The 18,088-nt window shown below is 33.9% G+C and overlaps 1 protein-coding gene and 1 long non-coding RNA gene across 2 annotated transcripts in view; both read left to right on the top strand.

Moving 5' to 3' along the window:
- The window catches only part of Pde6 (phosphodiesterase 6), a 35,080-nt gene extending 17,683 nt beyond the window's left edge, over positions 1–17,397 (top strand). Inside the window, exons 7-10 of the mRNA XM_069041458.1 lie at positions 14,254–14,407; positions 14,619–14,764; positions 14,820–15,054; positions 17,032–17,397. Coding sequence (XP_068897559.1) covers positions 14,254–14,407; positions 14,619–14,764; positions 14,820–15,054; positions 17,032–17,159 — 663 coding nt within the window. The 3' untranslated portion in view covers positions 17,160–17,397. The remainder of the gene's footprint in view (positions 1–14,253; positions 14,408–14,618; positions 14,765–14,819; positions 15,055–17,031) is intronic.
- Positions 3–9,635, top strand: LOC138125919 (uncharacterized). The gene is made up of 2 exons (XR_011157556.1): positions 3–3,879; positions 9,357–9,635. It is a non-coding gene; the product is annotated as an uncharacterized lncRNA (long non-coding RNA).
- Positions 17,398–18,088: the final 691 nt, after the last annotated feature.

Raw genomic sequence — 18,088 nt, 5'->3', positions numbered from 1 at the left:
TTAGTAGTATGATCTGTATACACATATTCGTCGTTTTTTCGTTTCTCTTGCGCTCGAACAACATTTTGATTGATGGCGGGAATTATCTGCGGAAAACAGATTCTGAATTGTTTTCAATCTCGCGTAATGTATAGCGATGGAAGGGATCACGTGTCAGGCAAACACTTGTCCGAAATGAAACTCGGTTCGCTCGGTTGCCCTTGCACGAGCGGGGAAAAACCGAGAGGTGGAAGTAGATGTGTAAATACCAGTTCTGGTTATGAGGGTAATCGTGCAGAATCTTTTCTAAAATCACAAAAAAAATTAACCTTTCTTTTCTGCTCATTAAAAGTAGGAATTTCGGATGTTCTCGACCTGTCTATTAAACAGCTTTATATGAATTAAATTTTTAAGGGCTTTAAAAAAGAATCTACATGATTACCTTCATAGCCAAAACTGGTATTAACATATCTACTCATCGACTCGGAGGACATCAAGGGCTTCGCTATCTTCGTCCGTTCATTTTTGACTGTCAAGGGTATATCTTGAATTTATTCGTACGTGTTTGCATGTGGTGCTTTATGGGTCTTCAAAAAATGCAAATTTTTAGCTACGAGTAGTTTATTTTATCTGCCGTTCGTCAGCGTGGATAATAACTTTATCTGCCGCTCGTCAGATGCCATATCAATGAGTGACACTTTAGCATTATCAATCCAGCCGTATAATGTCATATTTTACTGACGTTCAGTAGGATGTAAAATGTTACTTCTGGACCAGGACATTTGGCGTCTTAAAAAACAGGGTAGAATCCTACAAATTTAGCTGTTTTCCCAAAAGTAAACAACCGAAAAAGATCTAAAAAAAACTTACAAAATGCCTTGTTTTTAAATACCCCAAAATGGATTTTTATTTCTGGACCAGGATATTTAGCGTCTTAAAAAACAAGGCAGAATCCTAAAAAATGTGTTGTTTTCCCGACAGTAAACAATCAAAGATGGCTTAAAATCCTTCAAAAAGCACTAATTTTTATACACTCGAAAAGTACCCAAATATCTGTAGACCACCAAAAATTGGGCACACGAAAAAACCGATGAAAATAATCCAAAATCAAGCATAACTACCCTAAAAGCACCCAAAAAATATTACAAATTCATTTCTTTTTATACACCCCAAATGTATTTTTATTTCTGGACCAGACCGATTGGCGCATCCAAAAATCATTGAAAAAGAGCCAAAAAATCTTATTCAAATCTCTCGGTTTTCGACACCCCGAAATGGATTTTTTATTTCTGGGCCAGGGCATTTGGGCACTTTAAAAATCTAGTGGAAGTTATGGAAATTAGTCCCAAAAAGTTATTAAATCATTGAAAAAAAGGTCAAAGTTCCTCATTTTTAGATACCTCAAAATGGCTTTTCATAGATGGACAAGGATACCTAATGATTGGTAAAATAAAAAAATATCTTAGAAGATCCAATATCTACTATTGTTTTTCAAGGCAAAATATTAGTTCTAGACCAATACAATTAGGCACTTTAAAAACCTAGTAAAACAACCCAAGAAGGCAATGAAACGACCGAAAAAAATCCAAAACCATATTAAAATCCCTAATTTCTTTGAAACCCCAAAATTCATTAAATACTGTACCAAATCAATTGAGTGTAATGAATAAGAATCGATAAAAGATTTTAAACTTCCAAACCAATATTTCCCGAGTTAATAAAAAAAGTGCAAAAGATTCCCCGTTTTCGTTCCAACTGCAATCCGATCTATTCTTACAGCATCTCCTCTTTCACGACAGCTTATACCGTTTATAGGTATGTGTCTGTCGAGGACGACCATCAATCCTGAATTCGTCTTCGGCTCATGAGCCTTTGGCGAATTAACAGGACAAGTTATTATTATTCGATATTACAAGTCCTGAATAGATGGAAGAGTCTCGAAACCGAAAAATGTTTGGAGAATATTTGGCAGGACTCAGTTGCCCGTCAATCTTCGTGAGTCATCAATCTCTATGGCCACTCGAGATCTCACCTGTTCAGGTTAATTTTAGAACAACAGTCAGATTTAAGAACAACTGCATTCTCAATTAAAAAAGGCGATGATAGGAATCGAACCCAAAACCTTTTAATTATCTGTCTTACTTTTTACCAACTGAGCTATTTTGGTCTTGTCCATTATAATTCGGACAAGGTCCTCATGAGCGAAACGAATTCTAATCAGTTATAATAATACATCAAATTGCACAATATTACGAAATCAGAAAAAAGTTGGATTTGCGGAAATTCGAACCCGAGACCTTTTAGATTGAATGCGAGTATTTTACCAGTGGATTTCATAAAGACGCTTTCGGATTGAATACATTATATTGTCTATGCTAATTTTGTTATTGATTTAAAAAAAAATAAATTATTTACAGTGTACATAATATGTATCTATAGTATTTTATATTACAAGCCAGGTAAAATGGTTTTTACTGGCTCAAGGAGGTATATCCGTCATTCGCCAGTAAAACCAGTTACCTGGCGTGTCTTGTATAATATTTTATTTATTACTCACCTCCAAATCATCAGCTTCTAAATAAAATTAAAAATCTTCATCAAATTGTGTCGTTTCATTCAAATGATTTCTCAAAAGCCTTTGAAGTACAATTACTGGGACAACCCGCCGTTTGTTTAAAATTGTTTATTTTTGACAAGTTTTTTCTCAAATGAACGCGCCAGAAGAAATCAAAAAGGAAGCCACAATCGTGATTTCCACTTTACTACCAGCGAAGTCTTTAGATATGAAAGAGAACATGAAGAATTCAAAAACCGGCAGAAAAACAAAAACGTATGTTCTCTTGGTGTATATGAACCACCTATCGGAAAGATTTAGCTCAAATTCTTTGTGGTGAAAATGGTCAATGATAAAAAGTTGCGTGCAGTTCAAAGAAAATGTTGAAGATGGGAGGTTTGTCTTTCTAATACAGAAGTTATTAAAAAAGTGACATATTAACTTAACATTTTTAGATTTCATAAGGTAATTGCATTTCTCAAGAGAAAAAATGAGCGTTACGTGCCGAAGAAGACAAAGATTTTAACAAACTAACAAGTTGAAAAGTTTTTTGTCGAAGCTCCTGATGAACGTTGGTTGATGTATATTAAAAGTTTTAATAAGCGGAAATAGTAACTGTACATTTAGTTTTAATTTGTATGAGAGAAATAAATAAAATAGTATACAAACCTCGGCGAAAGTCCATTCCTGTGTCTCGAGAGCTAGTTCACCTCGAGCGCAAGCCTCTGGGTAAACTATTGTTCTCTCGACAGGAATGGAACACTTTCCTCCTCGGTATGTAATATACTATTAAAAATGTTCAAAACGCTACTAATTTGTAAAGTTCATAACTTTACTAGCCAGTTAAGATGATTTTTCAACGTCAATAGACAGTTCAAATAAATGACGTTTACAATTGAGTAACAAATAAAATTGATTTTTTAAAGATATACTCGTACCTACATACACGCACGTAATACACTAGAGACTAGAGCGTGCTGCGCTTAAATTTAATAACGAATAAGAAACATCGCTTAACGCATTTTGACTTTTGAGCGTTTTACTTACAGTAAGATTGTCGAGCGCTCGTATGGTCTATAAACATCCCTCAAAAATACGCTAGAATATCAGTTTTTTCTTTAAAAACCATATTTACTATATAAAGCAATTTTTCTGTTATAGAAATCGTTCCTATTCTTATGTTAATTTACAGTACCTACCTAATAATAATTTTTTTATTATACCTAAATCATAATCCCGCGCGCGACGCTGTTTCGGTCGATACAGCTTGGATTTTTACTTGACACACACAGTGCGTTGGGGTGTGCGTTAGTGTCAGCATATTTCGATTAAGTTGTGTTTACCGGGTAAGTAAAATGTCTTGATATTTGCTAAATGTTATAAGTAAAATATAGTTCGTATGCTTTCCCTTCATTTTCAACGGTTGTGTCGAAAATTCAAGTAAATCAAATAACTCACTATACTCTGTCCAGCGACAGATTGGGAGATTTTAAATTGCAGACTTGTAACCCAACGCTACAAAATACACTAGAATACATTAATTAGAGCATAATTTCAGGGCAAAAAATGTTACTGCTTGAAGATATATAAATAAATAATTTACGATAGGTAGTAGTTTCTCTGCGTAGAATTTAGTGATGTTTATGTCAACCATTCTCTTGCTGGACAAACTATAGTATCATAACTGAATCCTGACCTACGAACGTGGTACATACATTGTTACCGTTTTACACTTTCTTAAAAGAAAAACATTGCTTTCACATCTAAAACATGGTGGTAATTAATAATTATATTTATTTACTATTACTGTGAAGTTGTAACACGTGTTGTACTTAACTTTACTGTGAAGTTGTAACCCGTATCGTACTTAACCTCAAATTAGGTATAGGTTACGCAATTTTCTGAATTTATATTTTTGTAAAGGTTTTTAAATATCGCATAGGAAATATATCTGCTTAGAGCTGACTCGTACTGTAAGTTATTTCTTTATTTATTTCTTAGTTTGCTAGTTTCATAATCCAGAAAAGTTGTCCAAATCACACAATACTTGGCTGCAGCTATTTTTTATATTTAGAAGTAAGTGAATAATCTCATTTATCCAATTTTGCCTTATAAAGTCATGTTTAAATACCTAGATACAGAGGATAAAAGCACTTGTTTAATGAATAATCGAATAAAATTTTAATTGTTCTAGCGGTTTAAATTTTTTATTTCGCTAGCGGTTTAAAAATGCCAAGTAAATGTCAAAGAAAATAAATAAAAATGTATTAAACATTAAACAATAATTATACATACAGTGGCGGCCAAAATAAAGTAGGACAATGTTTTTTCGCTAATGTAAATTTGCTTGCCCTTTCTATGGTTACTATGAAAATATTTATTTATTTATTATAGTAACCCCGGTTTACTCAACTCAATTTTGGCTAAATTTCTTAATAAGACTTGTCCTACTTTATTTTGGCCGCCACTGTACATTACAGGTATTGTAATACGCCGTAAGGACCTAATTCAGTGTCACACCGATTTTTTTTTCGCGTCAATAAACCCATGGCAACAAAAAATCACACTCAGCGACTCGACAATCATTTGTGATTAGTGACACAAGCTTCGGACTTCATTAAAAAAAATACACTCAAATTGTTTATTAGTGTAAAATTGTATAAACAGTTGTATTATACTCGCGGGCTAAATGAATGTTTAACTTGCGACGCCGCTCGCGCTGTTAAACGCATCGCTCGTTAAACATTCATTTAGCCCGCTTGTATAATAAATAACTATTATCGGAAAAAGGGGATATATTCAATTTAATTAATTATTCAACTTCGCACTTGTCATCTAGTAATTTCTCACTGGATTTCCCCTCCAAAAAGAACGTACAGCAACTTACACCCAAGAATTTTCAAAAATTTAGACTAGGGAGTGTTCGGATAGAAATGGCAATGGGTATATGTGATTATCACTAGAGATGAGCGATATTTCACTACCGGTGATTTTATCACCGTGACTCGGAAATCACGAGTAACCACCGTGATCAAATACTCGAAGTAACCGTGATTAGTGATTTCACTACATATTTTCTTAAATCGCTGGTTATTATGCAGTTACTTGTTTGTCGTTACCCGACACACAACAAAATAGAAATTGTAACTTTAGCATTTTCCTATTTTTTCAAACAGAATTCTGCAATCTGAAATGTTATTACCATCTGGCACTATTACAAAACAAAAGCTAACTCACTGAAAGGTAGCAGTTTTTGCCAAGCTAAATCTGGAGTGATAACGTACCTACCTCTTCTGTTCATGATAAGCCGGAGTGCAATAATACATTAATAAACTAATAATTATCTTTTAAATTATAATTTATAAACAGCTTAAAATAACTGCAACTAAAGTAACTGCATCAAATATGTGTATTAAGTGATTTAGGGATAACGATTTCCTGTAAAAATTAGTCGTGATCAGTGATCACGGTAACTGTTTGAAATCACGGTGACTGAGAAATCACGGTCACCAGGAACGACGTTCTTGAAAAATCACCGGATCGCTCATCTCTAATTATCACAGCCACTCAAAACATACCCAGCTTATTTCATGTAATTAACATAAAACTGTTCTCAGAATAACAATTTATTAAACTCAACTTGTTTGTTAAAGTTAACAGTATTTTGACAGCATAAGTAGCTAGGATAGAAAATAAATCACAGCAAGATCCTTAATAGTTGTCTTTCGGAATTACTTTATAATAGCATAGTTTATAAGCAAATAAATTTGACCGTAGATAAACTTAAAGTCATTCTATCAACACCGCAATTTCTCTGAAAGTTGGTTGCATTCCAAAAAATAAATATTTAAGTAATGTAATTAATTTATATTTCAATCACAGATCTAATAATGACAAGTTTTTAACAACGTTATTTAAAAATAATAATTTGCTAAATTGCTCTGTTGGTGGTTTTATACAGCCAAAGCAAATAAAACCATTTTTGCTCCGAATAACATAATTATACTATTTTTTTTCAAACCTTCATAACAAATTATTTAAGACATGTTAAGAAACCAGGTAGGAATTTCAAATGATTTAGCTAGTTTACTTTACAGCCGCTCATCAGCGGAGATAATAACTTCACGGACGCCCTCAGCGGAGATAATAACTTCACGGACGCTCCTCAGCGGATATAATAACTTCACGGACGCCCTCAGCGGAGATAATAACTTCACGGACGCTCCTCAGCGGATATAATAACTTCACGGACGCTGGTCAGCTCGTTAGATACCATGACAATGAAGTGACACTTTAGCATTATCAATGCAGCAGTGCTATGTCATATTTTACGGACGTTTGAAGAAAAAATATATTTTCCAAATGGAGATAATATTTTTTAACTTGTTGAGTCTTTTTTTTTATTTAACATCATTATTGATCCTTGAAAATTTAAAACTGTTAAAAGTATCCAACGTTTTGAATGAATTGTGCGGGAATCACCATTTTCAAGTCACCTTCGGCTCGTGAGTGGACATAGTCCAGGATTTCGTTTTGTATATATTCATATAACTTTGTCTTTTCATATTTATAATCTATTTCTTCGTAATCTATACTGTTATCTTTTTAAAAGTTCTTGAAATCACGTCTTTTATCTTTCAATAAATTCCATAAACCCTAACAAGTTATTTGTGATTAATATTTCTTTCTTTTTCTGCAAAAGAACCCAAGAATCCAAAAAATACGACTTCGTCTTGTGAGGGGTCTTTAAGCTCGATTATTTATTATCTGACAAAGCAGTACTATGTATATCAATTTTCTCTTAAAATCAACACCTACGTCTTCAATTATAGCATTTGGTTGATTATCTAATATGAAAAATACGTCTTGATTATAAACTTACAAATAGTATTATCTATGTCAATCGTTTAATTTATTTTGTTGGGTGCATACAGGGCTTGTACATATATGCAATACATTATACAGGGTGTTTCTGAAATTGGTGCATTAATTTTAACTGGTAATAGAACTCGTCAAAAGGAACAACTTTTCTATCTACCATTTTGCCGAAAAACGATGTTTAATTCCAAAAAAAAAAATGGAGAAATTTTCACTAAAATAGCCCTACGCCACTAAATACTGCAATGGCTAATTGAGATCAGCGCTAATATGAAAAAAACATCCATTTTCATCCAGAAAACGTGTTTTAACGCCGAAATCGAAATTCAAATAAATCTACCCGTATAGCAAAAAATCCACTTCGTAAGAATCTGGTTGTTTCACGTTTTTAAGTAGCTTAGTTTTGGAGATATGAACGGTTTTAGGAAAATCTTTCCTAGTTTTTTAAGCCATTACGCAACGTTTTTCGCCAAAATGGCAGAGAGAAAAGTTGTTCCTTTTGATGAGTTCTATTACCAGTTAAAATTAATGCACTTATTTCAGAAACACCCTGTATAACAGAAATAAACATGGATGGACCCGTTTATTTATTTTTTTCATTCAGAAATTGTGTTAGGCTTGTCACGATTTTCTAAAGATACAAATATTGATGCTGGTATTGGTGGTGTAGACAATATTCCAAACTGTTAAAATGTCAAAAGTACTAGCATCAAAAATAAAGTGAGTTTTTTTCGATGTGAAAAATGTTTATCGGTTTCAGAATGTTAAACCTTTCTTTACATATACAAGAGTATGCTGATAACTAAGTCATAACCGTATCTATACGGTAATATTACCAAACTGACATGTCAACAAAATGAAAATATTACGCTATTTAGTAATACAAACAGACCGAACTTGAAACAATAATAATTAAAAACTGAAATGTATTAATTAATAATTAATAGAATTAAAATGTTAAAAAAAAAAATGTATACCTACAAAATAACTGTAACCATGGCGTCAAATCGACCCGTACAGAGTTGATCAGCTACTACACCTTTAGATTAAATTCTGTTTATAATTTTGAAAATGAAATACTAGGAATATGTATTCTCTTTAAAACATTTTATGAATAATTGTTAAAAATAATGACAAAATGTTTTTGGATATTTTAAAATGTTATAATTTGTCTTGTAACATTATTATAAAATATCAAAATGCACGACCTAGTCCTAAACGTTTCATTCGTTGATGTTTATTAGCAATTACTATTTTTACAAACACAGCATTCCCCTATATTGGTTTGAGGGAAATCAACTACGTAATAAAATTGATGAGTCGCGTTTCGTAATTGAAAATTTACTTTTTTGCATATGGTAATGAAAGTGGCGCTTTTTTACACGCAAAATCGTAGTAAAAGTAGTACTTTTTTGCATCATTTTATTCCATCTCCTTGGAGATGATTGTCAAAACATACCTATTTTTTTTGTAATTTGTCATAAATCCTTTTAGACTAACTTTCTCAACTCACATCGATATGCAAAAAAATAGTGTGTACAACAACACGTTATGAAAGTCTCTTTTTTTCATTTATTTGCATGATTAACTCGGGCTACGCCCTCTTTAATCAATCTGCAAATTCGTCAAAAAAGTATGACTTTCATAACTAGTTGTACAAATAACTATTTTTTCATCAGTTTAAGTTCATAATCTCTAGATCAGCTAAGTATACCGAATGTAAACATAAACAGGACTCGAACGTAACATGATTATCACAGAACATATGATTACTACAAACATTTCCCTGCAAAAAAAGCTTATTATACTGCATCTAATGAAGAGCGAAGCTGTGACCTATGTTGCCAGATCATTCTCTCTATGTGACTTGTTTCGTTTCACTAAGTGTCTGTGTCTCTATGTCTGGGTCTCTATGTGTCTGTGTGTTATATGATTATTTTTACAGATTGAGTCATTAACAACTGTATATCAAGAAGTAGAAGAAATTGCAAACAAGAAAAAACGATCCTGATTGCCGTGTTGGCAAATATGGCAAACAATTTTAAATCAGGTGAAGGCAGATGTCAAGGAGCTGGGAAATATGGAGACTAGGCTAAAAAATGATATGAGAACAATAATGCGAAATGAAGTAGCTTCATTAGTCAAAACTGAAGTTACAAATCAATTAAAAAATTAAGAAATTATTGTAAACGTAAAAGAATAAAATAAATACGTCTTTAGTTTATTTTGTCCAAATTATTCATTCTCTCTAAGTCCTGTTGTGGAGTAGGTATATCGTTGAATAATAATAATTGAATAAGATAATTAAAAGGTTTTGGGTTCGATTCCTATCATCGCCTTTTTTTAATTGAGAATGCAGTTGTTCTTAAATCTGACTGTTGTTCTAAAATTAACCTGAACTGGTGTGATCTCGAGTGGCCATAGAGATTGATGACTCACGAAGATTGACGGGCAACTGAGGGCTTCCAAATATTCTCAAAACATTTCTCGGTTTTGGGATTCTTCCCATCTATTCAGGACTTACAGTAAGTAATATCGAATAATAATGACCTGTCCTGTTAATTCGTCAAAGGCTCATGAGTCGAAGACCAATTCAGGATTGATGGTCGTACCGATGATTCTTCTCGATAGACACATACCTATAAACGGTATAAGCTGTCGTGAAAGAGGAAATGCTGTAAGAATAGATCGTATTGTAGTTGGAACGAAAACGGGGAATGTTTTGCATTTTTTTTATTAACTCGGGAAATATTGGTTTGGAAGTTCGATTCTTATTCATTACACTCAATTGATTTGGTGCAGTATCTAATGAATTTTGGGGTTTCAAAGAAATTAGGGTTTTTCGGCCTTCGTCTAGAAACACTGATGTCTAAATCGTCTGGAAACTAGCGTTTCCCTGCCGAGGTAAGAAAATCGAAACAGGAATTTTTAATGAAAGATTTTAGGTTGGCAGCACAAAATGTCAATGTCATGTGGAATTTTTGTACAATTTTTTAAGTGTAAAATTTGTATCCTTTATCGCAAGCTATACATTGTGTATAGCAGTAGAGGCCGAGGGGGTACCAAGCGACGTCTTAGTAATAACAAAGAGGACGACGACAGTTTTGAATATTTGGGGAATTGATTGACTTTGGTCGTGACTGTTGCTTCTTGGATCCTTTATGTTGTCAATGAAAGAAAAATAAATTCCCCATTCGGTAATTTTTTAACAAAAATTTTTATATTTTGCTTTAAATAAATTGTCGGCCGAAAAAAATGTTGTGTATTACACGGGTAGAAAATGTTTTGCAAGTGCTCGCACTAGTGCCGCCTCGGCTGGCGCCTCTGCTCCACAAACCGTGCTTGCACTTGCAAAATAACATTTTCTAGCCTTGTGATACAAATAACTATTTTAATATGGTTTTGGAATTTTTTTTGGGTCGTTTCATTGCCTTTTTGGGTTGTTTTACTAGGTTTTTAAAGTGCCTAATTGTACTGGTCTAGAACTAATATTTTGCCTTGAAAAGCAATAGTAGATATTGTATCTTCTAACATATTTTTTATTTTACCAATCATTATCCTTGTCCATCTATGAAAAGCCATTTTGAGGTATCTAAAAATGAGGAACTTTGACCTCTTTTTCAATAATTTTAATAATAGCCCAGAAATAAAAAAATCAATTTCGGGGTGTGGAAAACCGAGAGGTTTGAATAATATTTTTGGCTCTTTTTCAATGATTTTTGGATGCGCTAATCGGTCTGGTCCAGAAATAAAAATACATTTGAGGTGTATAAAAACAAACGAATTTGTAATATTTTTTGGGTGCTTTTAGGACAGTTAAGCTTGATTTTGGATGATTTTCATCGGTTTTTTCGTGTGCCCAATTTTTGGTGGTCTACAGAAATTTGGGTACTTTTCGAGTGCATAAAAATTAGTGCTTTTTGAAAGATTTTAAGCCATCTTTGATTGTTTACTTTCGGGAAAACAGCTAAATTTTTAGGATTCTGCTTTGTTTTTTAAGACGCCAAATATCCTGGTCCAGAAATAAAAATCCATTTTGGGGTATTTAAAAACAAGGCATTTTGTAAGTTTTTTAGATCTTTTTCGGTTGTTTACTTTTGGGATAACAGCTAAATTTGTAGGATTCTACCCTGTTTTTTTAAGACGCCAAATGTCCTGATCCAGAAGTAACATTTTACATCCTACTACGTTGGAAGGAAAGAAAATTTGTATTGTTGATTATTGCCTTTTGCCTGTTTACAATTCCGAACAAGTGGAGTTATTATCTTTCGCTCAATTCTTGAAACGGCACGAACATTTTTAGTTTGAAAAAGTTTTGTGAGAAACAATTTCCACAGCATTAAACAGTATAATAGGTGGAAAAAACGTAAACACAGTAAACATTTCAAATCAATAAGGATTTATAGGTCCAAGAAAAGCTCGATAATTTCAATTTTAACGACTGTTGACAATCTAGAACCACGAGAGCAATTTAGATCGTGGATTGTAACATCATATATGACCTTGCAGCAGAATTTAGATTGATGACCATCGAAGCAATTTACAAAAGTCGCAATGTTAAGCCTGCTCTACTTAATTGTCATCTTGGGATATCCATGTTTTTACAAAAAAAAAAAAATCTAAAATCAATAAAGGGGTCTAGAAATTTGAAAAAAAATCGAACTTACAGCGGTTTCAGAAAAATCCTTATTCAAACGGTTTACGAAAAATAGTTATTTATGTATTAAGGGCGTAAAGTAGGCGTTTTTGGCCCGCGGAGTGAGATTAGAGCCCGAGGCGAAGCCAAGGGCTATAACACGATAAGGGCCAAAAAATGCCCTTTACGCCTGTCATACATACAAATTTTTTTGCACGAGACACTGCTAATACATTCCTAAATGAAAAAAGGAAATGCATTTGGGACGATACAATAGCACCCGGGCTCCGTCTTGGAAGGTCCTGTATATCCATAGTAATAAAACAATGGTTCTGTTATTTATAAATTTAAATGAAAACCAGAATTAAAACGTGAAAGTTTCAGTTTATTTGCGTAAATAACGCAGCTTAATTATGTTACAAGGCGAAGAAAATGATAGCTGCTGTACACCATCCGATGTGGCAAAATCTGCAAATTCAGCAGCCTTGAACTTATTGCCTTTAATGTCAACGAAAATTTATAAAAAGGCATATGGCCCTAGGGCTGAAAAGTGCTATTTTACGCCCGCTAACGGCGTCTTAAAATTCAATTTCACGCCCGCTCGTGCAAAAAAAAATTAAACGCTGGAGCTTTTCTCGTCAAATCCTAGCCAACAAGCTCTCGTTGAAAACGGACTGGATAAAAAAAAAGCTCTTGTGTAATTACAGCCGAAAAAACTTGTATGAATATTATATCAAAATGTTATAACAAAAGCCAGACAGTACAAAGTTTTATGGTTAAAAAAATGCCCAAAAAGGATAAGATATCCTGTTCTAGACCAAAATATCCCCTTGGATAATTCTCAAAACTCTGACGGCATTGTGGATTCAGCAACATCGTAAAAAGAAAATTACCAACTACATAATTATTAGCGGTAGAGAACGACTCAAAATGTATCAAACATTTCAGATCAATTTTCAATATACAGGGTGTATTAAAAAGAGCACATGATTTTTATCTACGTTGAATACCAAACAAAAAATTCTCATTTTTGAATTTAATAGAATAGAATAGTTTTTAAATTATTATTATTATCAAAAATGACATTAATGACAATCCTTGTTACTTTCTGGCTTAACTCAAGTTCGAAAGATCACTCTAGCTTAGTTGCAATGTTGAAATTGCTTCAAAATGTATGAACAGCATTTCTGAAAATAAATTACAAATAAACCAATAATCAAAATGGTAAAATTAGTCCTGGAATATTTATTTTACTTGTTGAATTATGTGTTATTGATACTAATTAAATGTATTTCTCCATTACAGTCGAAACAAAAGTTTGACTGTTGATAACTCCATCAGCAAAGAGTTAACAGTAAATTGGTATCTACTAGAGTTTTTTTGCTTGTATTTCAACATACGGCTGGCTTCAAAAAAAAAAACGGGAACTGTCAGAAAAAGTTCTGTCAGATTTTATTAAATTTTTATAGTTTGAAACGGCCTTTTAGAATTTAGGTTAAAAAACTGCACTTAAGTGTCAGAAATACTACTGTCAAACAGACACAAATTGACAAATTAAATTTTCAGTTCACATTAGGCCAAATTTCATTTCCCGTTTTTTTTTTGAAGCCAACTGTACAATCATGTGATGTAAATATTTTGCGCCATTTTTAATACACCCTGTATAATTCACAATAAATTTTTTTTTCTACTTTTCTTTGAAAATATTTTTTTCCAAATCCTAGCGGTTTTCCGAAAAGAAATTCACGAAACTCGCAACTTCAGTAAGTATATTCTTAGCCCTTCTTCATTTACATAACATTTCTTAATGCTACAGATAATTTCAAAGGTACGAACATTGAGAACCGGTGAAAACCAATTTTTTTAAATAAGAAAAACATCAACTTTTCGGTATCACCCAACCGTCAATTTATTTTTAAACAAATAGAAGCACAATCATTTACAATTTTTGTAGGTTTTTTCTTTCACAACCCAATGCAGAAAACTAAAATAAAATATCGCAGCTGTTCTCGTCCTCGGCAACTGAAAGTTATCGAAGCAAATTTAATTTTTTGTCTTTCCCATCGATTCGTTCTCGTCGCAGGGAATTTTTTCCAGGTAGCGAAGCCCTTCCAACGAGTCCCTGCTGACGTGCCACATTCGTCGCGTCGACAACGCACTTTCGATCCCCGAGTCTTGTCCATGTGCTCACGTGTCGCAATTTCAGGCCTTATCCACCGACGATTACCGCCGAGTGATGAAGCTGGTGGAGACGGCTATTTTATCGACTGACTTAGCGATGTACTTCAAGAAGCGAAACAAATTCCTGGAGCTGATCGACAACGGCGAATTCGATTGGCAGAGCGACGATAAAAAGGAATGTAAGTCAATCGTCGCTCGTCACACTCCGCCGACCCCGTAATTAGTAGTTTTAAGTGCTTCGCTTAATTAAGGGACTGTCTTAACGGCGGCGCATAAAACGCGAGCACTGCGAGGTATCCTTGCTGCGGATAATTAAACGCTCGCCTAATAACAATCGGAATGCTAATCCTGCAGCATTCGCGCGACCCCCTCTCACTCTGCCTTTTCCAGTGCTGTCGGGGATGATGATGACGGCGTGCGACGTCAGCGCCATCGCCAAACCCTGGGACGTGCAGCACCGCGTGGCCAAGCTCGTCGCCGACGAGTTCTTCGACCAGGGCGACATGGAGAAGATGCAGCTCAAGGAACAGCCGATCGTACGCCCCGACGACGCTCCGCTCACGAGCTTTTTGCAAATTTCTTCCGTTTCAGGCGATGATGGATCGCGAAAGGAAAGACGAATTGCCTCAGATGCAAGTCGGATTTATCGATGTCATTTGTTTACCGTTATACAGAGTTTTATCCGAGACGTTTCCATGGGTTAAACCCTTGTATCAAGGGACTTTGGAAAACCGAAAGAACTGGCAGGATTTAGCCGAGAAAGTCGAAATGGGCCTTACATGGATCGATCACGACACGATTGACAAGCCCGTCGAGGCGTTCGCAGGTAGGTCTCCTGCCCCCGAAGGCGCACCGCGATCAGGGCCCCCATTTACAATTCCCACAACACTTTCTTCAAAAACGCTGTCAACCACTTCCATCAAAAACACTGCAAACCACTTTCAAAACAAAGCAATAATCCAAAAAAATATTTTACACGGTATACTTAATATTTTTTCAATTCCGAGAAATGCTACCCGGCATTTTAAAAATACTATAGGAGTCCCACCGAGTCGCAAATTTAATTGTAGATAAATACCTATTTAAAATGCATCGTGAGTAATGCATGTCTTATCATATCCAATAATTTAAGCGATACAGCCTGCACGAAAATTTTAATAATCTTCCAGTTAGTTATGCAGCAGCTGCGAGTATTTATCGTTGGTGTTATTACATTCAACGATGTTGACAGGACGAATGTATCAAAATAAATATTGTAGTAGCGTCTAATTTGTGTGTCTACCTTGAACGTAGCACTATGCTAATAAATCACAAACAAGTAGTCAAAAAATAAACATTAAGTCATTCATTAACCTTAGAACTCCTAACTCGATTGTTTGATTTTTACGTTTACATTAATTTTGATATAAAAAAATGAACAATTGCGAGTTAGATTAAAATTGCGACTGATGTGGATCGTAACGTTGTCAAATGGCACAAAATGACAAAATGTTTATTAGAATTTCCAAAATAGTATATTAATATACGAGTCTCATAAGCAGCAGTTTGTAGTATGCACGGGTTTAGGGCACGACTAGCTTGCGAGGAGTGCCATAAACCCGTGCGTACTACATAATGCTTTGTAAACGAGATATCACACATTATTTTTTCTACTTTGCAACTTTTAAGCCATTTTTAAGTGCAAATGAACATTTTTCAAATTTGGGGAATTTTGTTGTGGTTGGCAACAAATTAATGTCATATTGTTTGGAACATTCAAACATTCATTCATTCGACGACACGAATAAAAGCACAATAGTTCGCGGTGAAAGCAATTTTCATCAAAATGTTGTGGACAGCAATTTACCAGGGATTAGTCTAACTGGCCAAGACACGTCTAACGTAATGATTATTGTTTACAACAATTGTGTTTTCCACGGAAATATCTTACATTTCATTTTCGCGTTGCCAACCTTGAAATAGTATATCAACAGTTAAAAATGAAATCGAATTTTCAACACGTGGTATACACGATATTTTTCCGACGACCACAAAAAAAAAACGCTAATATTCGGTATTCCTTCAAACTTCAAATATTATTCGACAGAGCTGCGGACAAAACATACATTGGTGGCCATGGTTACTACGGAGTGATCAAGAATGACTGAGTCTGTTGGTAACAATGGAATTTTGCAAATTTAAAATTTACCAAAGAAGGTTAATTTTTGTAATAGTATAAACATAACCTGCGTAACCAAGAATGTTTTTAATGTCATCTCAAGTTAAAAAATTCGGTCAGTGCGTGGTCAGTGCCAATTACTAGACAAAAATCACCAGTATTTTCAATTGTTTCATTGCCAACAGACTCAGTCATTGTTGATCACGCTGTACAACTGTGTGCAATGATTTCATTGCGCACAGGCTAGAAGGTATCTGATTGGCTAACCAGTTTCATTGCACACGGGTTCGCTATTTGCATGCAATAGCCAACTTTCAATAATAGTTATTTGTGCGAATTTACGCATTTTTCATAGTGGTCGTCGGAAAAAGTAAATTACACTAGTCTGTTTCGACACGCGTGTCGTAATGGTTTTCATATAGACGTAAAATAGAAAAAAACTGTTAAGTAACAAATAATAACATTCACATAATAAAAATCATTTTTTACAAGATTAAAAATACGACTTAACACAGTACATCCAGACTTACTTAGACAAAGTAACATAATAGTAATAATAAAAATAATAGCACCACCCAAATGATTACTCGTGACTCGCTTGTGCACAATACTGAATGCACGAAAAACTGAATGTGTGTGTTTCAGATACCGAAGAGACCAAAGATATAGAATTAACAGTTCAAACTCTCCACACCACTCCAGCGTGTCAGCAGTTGCCGCCTTTGGGACACAAATTGAAACGTAATAAACACAAGCTGTGTTGCATATTGTGACATACCCCGTTCATAAAAAGTCATTAAAATTATTTCTTACACATTGTCATTGGTATCTAGAGAAAAAAAAAATGAAATGCTCATAATTTACGTCATCAGGGATGGATTTTCTACGAGAGAAGAACTAGAGTGGTGATGCTTGAATTCAAAAAGACATTTTGTAATTATATTTGTATCTAACAGCAAATAAAATGTATATAGAAAAATGATTATTAATAAGTAATTTGGAAAACATGAATACATTTATTTTTTCCCTTTTTTACAACATCCTCGACGCTAATAATAATCATTTTATACAGGGTGTAAGTATCTGAAATACGTGTGTTAATTTCAAATTCACAACCAGCGAAAGAACTCGCCAATTTATGAAACTTTTCTCTATAACATTTTGCGAAATTCCCAAAAGTATTGTAAAATATTTTGCCCCCCAATTTTTACCAAACGAGTCGTTTTGTCTGATTAACTAGGCTCAATTTTTTTGTAACCATGAAAATTTTAATTTTAATTACTTCTATAACAATGTAACTCTTTGAGAAGGCTCCGTTTCTATCACAACAGAAAATTTTCGCTCTTACCCACAGGCGGGTATACACTTTAATGACTAATTCGTTCCAAATTTTAAATCAATTTGTAATGCTTTTTCGCAAAAATGTTATAGAGAAAAGTTTAATGAATTATAGTATTGCCGTTATAACTTTTTATCTGCTCCGCCCACTAAAATTGACCAATCATCATCAAAGCCAGATTCAATCTGTACAACTTTTCATCACATTTGCCACGTAAAAAAGTTAAGGTTAGAATTTTGCTGTCAAGTCCACAATTATTGTTTTAGGTTCTAAAAAATAAAATGTCATTAAGACAATTCGAATGTCAGAAATTTTTACTGTGTAAATCAGATCGTCTTAACAACCTATTTGATTGGTAACTAA

Source organism: Tenebrio molitor, chromosome 3 (assembly GCF_963966145.1).
Source record: "Tenebrio molitor chromosome 3, icTenMoli1.1, whole genome shotgun sequence".
NCBI classification, from domain to species: domain Eukaryota; kingdom Metazoa; phylum Arthropoda; class Insecta; order Coleoptera; family Tenebrionidae; genus Tenebrio; species Tenebrio molitor.
This window is presented reverse-complemented; position numbering and strand designations above follow the sequence as displayed.